At 35.6% G+C, this 12,092-nt stretch overlaps 1 protein-coding gene across 1 annotated transcript in view; it reads right to left on the bottom strand.

The window, feature by feature from the left end:
* The window catches only part of LONP2 (lon peptidase 2, peroxisomal), a 48,519-nt gene that overhangs the window by 23,078 nt on the left and 13,349 nt on the right, over positions 1–12,092 (bottom strand). The window contains exons 8-10 of the mRNA XM_075101544.1: positions 7,446–7,587; positions 1,352–1,502; positions 700–826 (exon numbers count right to left, since the gene is read on the bottom strand). Of these exons, the coding sequence (XP_074957645.1) occupies positions 700–826; positions 1,352–1,502; positions 7,446–7,587 (420 nt within the window). The remainder of the gene's footprint in view (positions 1–699; positions 827–1,351; positions 1,503–7,445; positions 7,588–12,092) is intronic.

Here is a 12,092-nt window from a genome sequence, read left to right as displayed (position 1 = left end):
AGAATATTTTCTTTTAGTTTATGAATTAAAAAGAAACATCACACAATAACCCTCACTAAATGCCAAAGTGCTGTTCCTGGTCATAAAATACTTAAATTCATTGAATACTGATACACTTTTTCCATTGGAAATGGGCTAGTATCAAGTCCAAAAGATGTTCTGAAAAGATGCTCTCACGTCCAGCAAAGAAGTAGTTTGAATTAATACAAGCTATTTAAAACACCACATTTTAATTTTTTTAACCTAATTCCAAGTTTTATACAAACATGGCCCATCAAGTCACAAAATGGTATTGTCCATTTTGTCTATGAAAATGACAGAAATAAAACTTCATTCTTTAAAATAAAGGTTGTCTGCTGCCAAGACCATAGCTTCACACACTGAAGACTGCAGCAATACTAGGTTCAGGTGTTTCTGTTTATTCATAGTGCCTTGCCAATTGTGTCAACACAAGTGACTGTGAGCCACACTCTGAGAACAAGACCATGGAATTCTCTAGAGAAGGAAGGATGATTCAGTTTAGCCTGCAGGGCCAAACAGAGCTCAGGAATGAGCAATTCCATAAATTACGTATTGCTGAACTTCTGAAGCTATTAAAGACAACAGATGTTAAGCAATGTTCTGTGTTATCACTTCAGAAATTATTTACTAAATATCAAAAAAATAAGTTATTTAAAAAGCAATGAACACCAAATTTACCTTGTAATTATGTCCAAAGTGGTTACTTGTGGAATCTGTATTTGCTGTGGAGTCAGGCCATGTTGTTCGAGCTGTTTAGGAATCAAGTGTCTATGTGCAATTTCAATTTTTTCTTCTTGTGTGTATCCTTCAAAAGAAAAAGCATAAGTTTACTGATCTTCTTGTTTATATGCTATAACATAATCAATTTTCTTATCATTTATAACTGTACCTGATTGAATTTAACAAAAAAAGCCCAGCTATAATTTAAAAGGCTGTTGGTATCATACTTTGTGATTATTCATAACTTCATATGAACAAGAAGAACAGAATTTTAGTGTTTCAAATATCCATTTCTTCATTGGAATCTTAAAATGGTGCATCAGCCAACAGCCATTTAGAATACAAACACATCAATTAGTGAAAATAATATTACATTGATACATTCTGTACTTCCTGGAACTGAATTTTTGTAAGTGCAATGATAAATTTCATTCTCATGACAGAGACCATAATGGAGGCACCCCCACTAGTCTTTTTTGATGATTCTGGCCATTCAGTCTAGATTCCTGTCAGGCTTACCTTAAGGGACTGCTTTTCCTTTCAGGAAAATCACCCCAACATTGTTTAAGGGCTTGCAATAATCACTTTAATGAAAACACTGTAGTGTTACCTGGAACTTGAATAATTTCCATTCTGTCCAGCAGAGCAGGTGGGATAGTAGCTGTAGTGTTGGCTGTAGCTATAAAAAGGACTTGGGACAGATCAAAGGCTACATTTAAGTAGTGATCGGTGAAACTGTGATTTTGTTCTGGATCCAAGACCTTAACAAGAGTGAACACAAAATTGATGCAGTTGCTCAATTAGAAGTATATAAAATACACACATTTTTATTATATTCCATCTGGATCTGTCAAATCTGACTTTACATTCATAAAATATGTTATGAATATTACCAATTCCGTCAATATTCTGCCTTGCTCTGATTACACTGTAACTATGTTCCACACCACGTGCAAAAAAAAAAAAAAAAGAAAAAAGAGTTGTTTCCCCATTAGTTCTTTTACCCCTTTCTGAAGATGGCTGCAGCATTTCTCCAGTCATCAAGTACCTCCTGCAACCTATCTCCGTGACCTTTCACAGATGGTAGAGAGCGGCCTTTCAAGGACTCCCAGCACCCCAGAAAAGCAGCCTGTGTGGTCCCATGGCCTTGTATGAGCACAACTCTCTCAAGTAATCCCTGACTCCAATCCCCATCTGCTGCTGGTAGCTCTTCCTCCTCCAAGTACACCAACCTGAGAGACCTCACTGTGAAGACCAGAGGGGGAAAACACAGATTATCTCAGCCTATCACTAAATCACCTGCCCCACTTGTTCAGCCTTTTATCACTCGTGTAACAGTAGAAGCTATTCTTATTGCCCGTGACATCCCATGCAAATCTTGACTCTACGTGAGCTCCGGCTTTCCTAACACAATCTTGCATTTTTCTTTTGTTCCCAGATTTTTGTGATAGAGACAAAATTAAACAAGCACTGAAGAATAACACACCATCTGACCAACCTCAAAAATGTACTGCACAAGTAGAACTATGGCTTAAATAACAGTGTTGTCTTCCTACAGTTTTTAGTACTACTTATGTGTGCTAATGCAACATTTGCATATATTTAAACTGCTACTTGAAAAAGCTGTTTTTCTGCATTCGGTGATAAATATTCCATATATGTGGATCATGAGTGTACTAAGGTGCTGTCTTGTAGGTTTTTTTTGACAGTAGCAACCTACATTTGGCTTCTATATCACCACCTATGAACGACCTTCAACCCCCCCACCGCCCCCCTTAAAGTACTGCCACACTTTTCCAAATGATGAATGTTTCACTGACATTAATAATTCTCATGTTACAAATAATGGGACCTATGCATCTTCTGAGAAATAGCACACTGCTGTCAAAATAATTTATCTGCCTATACCCTAATGAATGCATCCCTTGTCTTAGTAACTTGAATTATAGCCAAGAACAGTGTTGATAATTCTAAAAAACTGAAATTGAGCACTTCTTAGCTGGTAATGAAAGAAACAATTCTGAATTTTCATTACTCTTCAATTCTGTTCAGTCTTTGAACAGTTAAAAATCTTTAGAACAGAAATGTTTTATGATCACAACTAGCAAAATTCTTTCTTTACAGAATGCCAGAAACACAGTAGAACTTTTTAAGAACAGACCAATTTCTGATTTTATTTTGAAGTACTACACAGGTTTAAGACAATATTTGGAAATGTACTGTGACTGTAATGTTATGTGTTCCTCTTAACAGTGAAATCTTAAGACATACTGGAGCATATGCCTAAATTCTAAAACTAAGGTTGGAACTCAGTGAATGTTATTGTTCATTGACTATAAGCTATTCAAAAGCTTCTTTTCTTACCCTCTTCAGCAGGCAGCTGCTATCATTTACTCCCTTCTTTACTGATGAAGACAAAGGCCTTGAAGTATCATGACTAGCCAAGTACATAATTCAGTCTGTTACAGATGTCATTTACCTCAACTAGTCCTACAATCTAGTTCCAAAATGTAGGGGGACAAAACAATAGGCAGTGTATCAAACCACAGCATCTACAAACTGTCTTCAAAGAAAGTAGATCTGTACCAAATGTTAGTCTCCCATTCAAAGTCTACTCTTGCACATTTTTCAGAACTGATTTAAGCAGCAAATCCTAGTTCAACTTACCTTTTTTTTATACTGATATACAGTATTTCTGCAAAATTCCTCTATTAGCCAAAGCATTTGCAACTACTTCCAAATGTGTTGAAAAACAATGTATTCTGACAGACCAAGTTGGATTTTTAATAACATTTATCTATACACATTTATCTCTTTCTCCCTCTAGTCTGCAATTAGAGATTCTTACAAATCCTACTAAGTGCTAAGCTGGTGATTATAATATTATTTACAAAGATACATAAAATATCAATGCCATACTCATGAGCAAAAACCACTATCCAAAAAAGGTAAAGGACCAACTCAGATTATATCTAAAAATGTGAATTATCTGAGATCTTCTACAAGGGCTAGAGTTTCTCTGGACTAATAGTTCTTTGTCATGGTAACTATTCCTCAGAAAAAGACATAAAACAATATCTATGCATTTAAAACAGATTTTCCAAAGCAAATAGAACTGTTCTTCAGCTAGGTATCTGTGCTAAAGTTCAAGTTCAAAAGTTTTCAAAGATATTAATCTAATACAAAAATATTAAGTACAAAAAAACCATTCAGCGAACAGAACATCTTGGTTAATTTATGGCTGACAGATCATACAAAGCTTCTCTGTACCAGTGTTTTATTAACCCAGAATCCAGAATAAGTTCCATGAACATTTAATTGCCTGGCTATGCTCCTGGTCTAATTTCCCTGCACACAAATACTCACTATCAGGCACTTCGATCCATTTCTGTTTTCTTCTGATTTAAACAGAGGTCATGTAATTTTAGGCTAAAACATTCCCTTGTTGATGAACAGTAACTGGAAATAGGAAGACATTCTGTTTTTCTTATGCAACAACTCTGCAGAAGCACTAGAATTAAACACATATCCTGCAATTATAAAACATCAAGCTTTGCTTCCAAGCTTACAGGGTACAGCAATTTTCTTCTTGAATATACCCCTTTGTAGACAGTCAGTGAGAATCTAACACACCTACACATTAAGGAAAAAAGGATGTACCTTTTATACTTAATGATAGCACTTACCAAACAAGAAGCTGCAGTCTGAAAAACAAATGTGCCAGTTAGGTGACCACTTACTATTGTTTGTTCTCCTATATAATAGCCACATTTGGTCATTCCAGATGGACTTTCCAACAATGTAAACCACAAAAAGCAAACGAAAATTAAGCTGTTATGTCCAGGCATGAGTTCTCCATTAGAAGAGGTAAAAGCACCTGCTTCAGGATGTTTAGAATAGAGGGATATACAGATCTCACATGGGAGCAGCCCAGACATGGTTAATAGAGCAATTACTTCTCCAGATGCAAGTAATGGTCATTTAGCAATGACTTACATAAAGACTGCAGCCCAAGCAGACAGCTGGAAGTTAACCTGATGAACATCAGCTGGAATAATGCATGGCAGGAGCCAAGTTGAATATCACGGAGAATGTGGTTTTAAAATATGGAAAACAAAACCATCCCAAAGCAGCAATAAAGTATCAAAAATTCAAACACAAATAATTAGAAAATAAATTAATTTCATTTGCTCTCACACACTTGACATGATAGAAAAAGAACAGAAATGCTAATTCTCTACTGCAAGAGAGGCAATGAAAAATAAATTAGAAGAAACAGCAAAGGTTGACTAAAATTACCAACATTAATGTACAGTCCTGGATTCCTGATTGGAACACTTGAAAAAAAATTATTCTCTTTCAAAGAAGTGCCAAATCATTAGTTCATTACTGATTTTGACTACCTAGCAAACAACAGTCAGCTAGCTAACAAAATTTGATTTTCAGGTAATATTTTATCCATGCATTGACTAGATATAGGCCAGCTTAGTTCACTATCTAAAGGAGAAATGACAGAAGAAATACCAGCAAACTCAGAAACAGAACTCATTACCACTAACAGCGAAGAGTAAATAAAATACTGCAAATGAAAAGTACAAAGAAAATGCATTTGAATATTTGTTACACTCTCTTGCTTGTTTTTCTTGCACTTACAGGCCTTTCATGCACCCTAGAAATGTGTACCACACACTTGAGGAATACAGGTAAAGGACCATAACTGTCATTTCTTAAAAGCTAAAAAGGTGAAGCCATGCTATTTTCTAGCATGGCGAAAATATTAGTAGTTCATGTTAACATGCAAAGATCAAAACAGAGCTCTCAAATCATAACCTGTTCATATACTGATTTTCAAAGAACTAGTTGGCCTTGTCAAAACAGTAATTTTACACTATCTAGCAGGAAGAAAATAACGAAATTTGTAGAATGTCAATTGATATTTCATTTGCATAAAGTCATACAGCATACAGATGAGCTCATGACACCTTAATCTGAGTAGCATTTTTCATATTCAATTCACTGTATTAAGCACTGTCAGCCAGAAAGAATCATTAGAATGACTCTGTAAGCAAATATTACCAGAACCACTTTCATCCCCACCTATGACAGCCCAGCCACAGAAGTTACCACACCTTAAGTCTGACAACTGAGATGCTTCTAGGATTATGCTACCTTAAATTGTTTCAGTGAAAGTGATCCAGGCTAGCTCAAAAAATTTGGATAAATATCTTTTACTAACCTAACTCCTTTTGACTTAAACAGGTAAAGAACAATCACAGAAGCAGTTCAGCTGAAACAGTGACAAGATGGTAGCCCCTAGAACTGGACAGAACATAAAAGAAAGGTAGACAGAATAAAAATACAGCAGTATAAGGAAATTCTAAATGTACACAATACTGGAACCATTAAGTTCACTAGTGCTACATCTGCTCTAGACAGCCTCAGGTGTTTCAGCCTAGCCCAGCCTTGCTGCACAAGTGCCTTCCTCATTCCCTCCTCATCAGGAGGACATGCACAGCCTTTTGCACTAAGATGCTGGGGAAGGGCAATGCTCTTTGCCTTCTCCCCACACCTCAGAAGAATCTCCTTCCTCTCTCCAGCAAACTGCTAGAATAAAACCACTGAATATCCAAGTCAGTGGAAGAAGGAATCATAGTGGGGTATCATCATGTATCATACTCTAGGGAAAAAGAAGGCAGAAAGAAGGTTCTGGCAACTCATTACTGCTCTCTGCTACAGACTCTGATACATGAAGCTCGCAGGGCATAGGTCTCAATTCATCGTCTTCATCACCACTCAAGTTTTAGCCTCCTGAAATCCCAAGAACTAATGTAATTAATAACACCTTAACAGTTGATGTATTTACAAAATATCCCAACAATATTTTGTTCACCGAAGTCCTTACTTGCATCTCCTAGATTTTACTCGTGTCTTTAAGCAAGTCAACTTTCACCTCGCTAAACCTTTTGTGATAAAATAACTACACCAAGTACTTAAAAATTAGATTAATTTACATCTTGGTCTGAGCCCCAGAATTTTAGGAAAAACACACTTAATAGCTGACTCTCATGGAAAGCAAACACTCACCACATCCTAATCAGTCAAGGAGTGGGGATCTGTGACTTAAATGAAAAACTTAAGTTCAGAAAGTTAATTACAACACTAATTAAAGAAACACTGCTAAAAGAATATGCAGCAAGCCCGTATTACATACTAGGTAAAACGTTTAGCTCCAATATAAGCTTGTACCATCAAAATCTTCAAATAACATTAAAATTGTTCCAAGAAAGAAAGGGAAACCTTGAAAAAGTCCAGCTACTGTCTGGCTGCTCTACAGTTCATTCTTAGAGCTAACAGCATTTGGTCATTAAAAATCAATGTCTTAAAGGCCCCCAAATAAGTAATGTTTAAGGCTTGAACTTTCTTTAAATATAGAAAACACTTAGTACAAAGTACATCCTTGTGTTTAAGTATGGATCACTGAGATTAATGATATCTTACTTTTAGTATACTATATAACAGCATTTCCATTGTACACAAGTAATTGACAGAAGTCCAACAATGTCAAAACACAGTAGCTAGTATTTCAATAAAAAAGCTGACACTGTCATGCTATCTTTCCTCCAGTGAATCTTACTTTCTGAGTCCCGTATTTTAATTCTTTTTAAATACAAATCAAAAAATGCTTGTAATCTAACATCTCTTACCTCAAGCAAGGCTGCTGCAGGATCCCCCTGCAAGCTCTTCCCCAGTTTATCAACCTCATCTAACAGGAATACTGGATTGTTAACCCCGACAGTCTTCAGTCCATTGATTATTCTGCCAGGCATACTGCCAACATAGGTGCGCCTGTGAGAAATAAATATATATGGGAAAAAGGGGACAGATGCATGTAGCAGGAGTAGAAACATCAGAAACAAAGCTCAAAGGAAAATACAAGAATATGCAGCATTGTAATCATTCTTGCTTTTTGCAAAACTTTTTGGAACTAGCTGATAAAAATATGGAATATGCAGCTGAAGTAATATAAGGAATTTTATCAGCAGATGAAAATTCTAGTTCCATGGTGCACTAGTTGGTCTGGAAAGATAAACATATCCATTAAAGTATATCCAAACTTTATGGCTTGCAGGAATTTTACACGATTCAGTACAACCATCCTTGTACTGTAAAGAACAAGCAGAAGCAGATTTGGGAAGCTCATTTATATGAGCATTTCAACAATGATGATATTGGGGTTTTGTCGTCACAAGAGAGTTCACACAGCATTTTACAAATTAGGGCAAAATTCCAAAAATGGTGAACTGTCAGCATCCTCTGTATACACAGCATGCTTTAATTAATACTCACAAAAAATAACTGTATTTACTATGTCATTTCCACATGAAACAAAAAAACTAGAAAAGTGTAATGGAACAAAAAGTTACAAGTCTGAATTTATTCAGCAAATGTGGTAAAGCTTTTTTCACAATGCACAGAGCAACAATGTACATTCATATATGGCCCTTGTTTGCTGCATTTATTGTAGCCTTTTCTGCTGTGTCATAACTAAACAAAATACTATAAGTAAGAGTATGAAATCTTGGTCACTTGAGAAGAAAGAGATACATGAAGTGCTGAATTACAGTACCTATCTCATGACCCTCACAAAGCAGATATACAGAACAGGCCTGCTTTGCCATATGATCTGTTTTAAAATAGTCCAAAATAAACAGGATGACATTTAGAAAGTTGAAACCAAAAATACCATGGGAGTAATTTCAAAGGATGTTAGAGGAGACTTTAAATATATATAGATATATATATACACATATATAAAAAAACACAACTCAAACCACACAGCAATGACGTTAGTTCCATGTAATATTTAACCACTGAGGGAGCAAATAACAGTTACTGTATTTAATTCCACATTTGAGCAAAAATAAAAGTTTTAAGACCTTTTAAATGGCCAGAAATGCAACAGAATTTCAGTTTGCTTATTGCCACCTTCACAAGGCAGCTGCTAAAGACTGGAGCAGCCAGCATGCAATAGTTTATCACCTCACTGCTTTTGTGTAGTTTTACTCTGCAGTGAGCAGATTCCTCTCCACTGTGGATCACACTATGTAACATTTATTACAGATTAAGAATCTGCACGGGGGCTATTATACTAGCAGGCCACTTCACACTCCATCTGCACACAGTCAACCTTGCCAAAAGAATGAAAGGATCCTCCTATAAATCGCAGTCAGAAAATGAGAAGGCTGAAGCAGGACTGAAGTTCACAGAAGTGAATCATTTACCAGTGCAACCAAATTAATCATTGTAGCATTTTGGGGGGTTTGAGGTCTTTGGGGTTATTTTGTTTGTGGTTTTGAGTTTTGTTTGTTTGTTGAGGGGGTGGGGGGGTTCTGTTTGGTTTTTTTGTTGTTGCTTTTAAACAACAGGTACTTACTGAACTAGTAAATAATTTTATATGCTTCAGAGACAATGCAGCCTGACTGTTTTTAAGATTCTATTTTTGCCAGTAATAGGATAACATAATTAGGTAAACAATAAACATTTTTCTTTCTTGCTTGCTACATTATTCCCAAGCACATGCTTAAAGACATTATTACACTTAAACGGGTTTTTGTTTTTATATAGTTTTATCTGATCCTTTTATATTCTATAAAATTTTGAGATATCTATGTTTCCTCTAGTTTTAAGAAACAGCTTTGGTTTAGAAACTAAATGAAGGTAAACTGGGTTTCTCTAGTGAGGAGAAAGCACTGTGAATAATCACTCTTTGCCTTCACCATCCAACTGCAACAACACAGGTCAAAGGATTATGTGTGTTAGGTACCAAAAGGTTTTCTGAATAATAAATCTGTTTATACCCATGCGCGCACACACACCAGTTTTAAAAACTTTCTTGGAGTTTTTCCAAATAGAAGCACTTAAAAAAACCCAAAAAAACAAAACCCAAACAAACAGAAGAGATTTTTCTTTCCTGAGACACAAAAAAGCTGCTGTTATTAATAGATTGAAATACCTTTTCCCCCCCCTCAAACAACCCTGAAAATAGACGTCAAGCCACAGCCATTTTAGATTCAAGTAGACTTGGGTATATAATGACATATTTATTACTTGTGGAAGATTCTCAAAGATACAGCATCTTTCAGTAAGGCTTAACTGCTGTACACAATCAAGTTTCTTACCATTTTTAAAGAACACATACACTAGGTAGGCTGAAGCACAATGTCTGTGATTAAGAAAAAGCAGAAAAAAGCAAATATACTCAAGACAACTTATGACAAAGTCAAGTGCGATCAATACCTTGGAGAAATACAATTTTAGAAGAATAAAAATTAAGTGACTTCTAAAGCAATAAGAAAAACATTGTAACAGTGACAGAAAATCATAATTATTTTTTTCCTATGCAAACTGTCCACAGTAAGCGTTGGTCATGAGCTACATGACCATTTAATAAAAAATATAAGTAGAAACCACAATCCAAATGAAATGGATCTAATGTTATGAAAAGGATGAAATGGTTCCCAAGAACCCAAGAGTTCTTCAAGAAACTCAAAAGGTCAAAATTAAAAGGCCTATTGTGGGAAATATAGAGCAGTTCTGCAAAATACTCAGTCTCCACAGAATTAGGGTTAATAGATGAGAAAAGTGCACAGCAGCTAGAAACATTCTGCTCTTCCTTTCAGTACCTGACAATTATTTATTCTCACTCTTCCTTTCTCTCTCATACTTTCTTCTTCTCATTTGTATTTTCAATCTTTCTAGACATGGTAAATCTAAACCACTATGTGCAATATAAATGTTTAATTGATGCATTAAATTTCAAATAAAAGCGTGCTTAGATTTACTTGCCTAATTTGATCAGGTATCACAAAACAGAAACTCAGACTATAAATTTTGGGACAACAAATTGAGGTTATTAACTCTTCCCATGTGCAACAGTCTAGACCTGTGATACGTCTACAATTATTAGAGGTAAACCAATACCTATATTATTATACTATTAACCAAAGACTCAAGATCTCCAAGGTGAGTAAAGAATGCTAATGCAAATGTCACAGGTAGGATGACAACGAACAATAACATACCATTTTACCTTGAAAATACAAACGTAAGTGGCCTGTTTTCATTTCTAAATGGTTATTATGGAATGCATCTCAACACAAGAGTCCTCAGTAAGACAGACCCTGCAGATAGTTACGTATAAAGCCTCTACAATACATTAAAATTACAAGCAGATATGGCCATTTATCTTTTTGGACATTAACCTTTCCCTTGTAACCTGTGAAACTGAACACCGCTATTTGTGAACAGTGGCCACTAAATGTGATGTTGTTCTTTATTTTCATTATTTTAGCTAGAATTAAGAGGAAAAGCAATATTTTACATTAACATTTTTGATGACATAATGTGGCTTTGCTGATTTTTTTGATGCACTGTTTCTGCCTGTGCATTATACCTAGAAAGAGAGTCAGCTGCTTTCCATTCAAAAGAGGAAGTACAGATCAAGTTTCCTGGTTATCTCACTTGTGCGGTAAGAATTAAAAAAAAAACCAAAACAAAAAACCCCTAAGAGCTCATGCCACAGAAGGTCTGTAGCTTAGTAATCTTTCATTTATGTTTAAATCAGTGTAAAGGTACCTTTAAAAAACACTAGAGTTGTGCAGCATGTCATTAGGAGCTATGTGTCCTAAAAAATGCCAGACAGACAGCTGTGAAATCTAACCTTGTCAGCTCTCCTGATGTAAACTAGGAATGTGTACGAATCAGAACCCTTAAAGCAGTACTAGTATTATTGATAAAAACATGACCCACATTCATCATATTGTTCTAAACACAAAAAGTTTTAAATTGCTTTTAACTACAGTAGTTTTCAAACTGCAGAGGTTTAACAAAGTTAATGACACCCAAGAAACTATTCCTGAACTTCTTGCAAAAGGTCACTGCTTTTTTTTGCAAGGACAGAGGTTGCGTCTACTCAAGTGCCTTACAAATGTATCTATACTTTATAGTAGTGTAACAAAGCTATACCTCACTGGTGAAATTGTTGGAGGTTTGTTTTTATTTCTAGTGTAACAAGGCCTGTGCTGTGAACTTCTGTTAGCATGGCTGTACTGGTGAGGAATCGCACCTTTTCTCACACAGGCATCTGTGTGAGATGCTTGCACCCAAGCAAGTCTTCAGCACAGGCCTAAGCCAGAAGTAAACTATCCAAACCTCCAGAAACTGAAAAGTGATGGTAATATAAGAAAGTGTTTCACACAGAGGTGTGAGAAAGCAAAAAAAGAGCTTCACAGTGCTCTCACCACCATGATTATAAATAAATGGTGCAATTATGTCTGTTTTAAAAATAGAAA

The sequence above is a fragment of the Phalacrocorax aristotelis genome, chromosome 8, assembly GCF_949628215.1.
Source record: "Phalacrocorax aristotelis chromosome 8, bGulAri2.1, whole genome shotgun sequence".
NCBI lineage: Eukaryota > Metazoa > Chordata > Aves > Suliformes > Phalacrocoracidae > Phalacrocorax > Phalacrocorax aristotelis.
The sequence above is the reverse complement of the archived record's forward strand: the minus strand, read 5'-3'. Positions and strand labels throughout refer to the sequence as shown.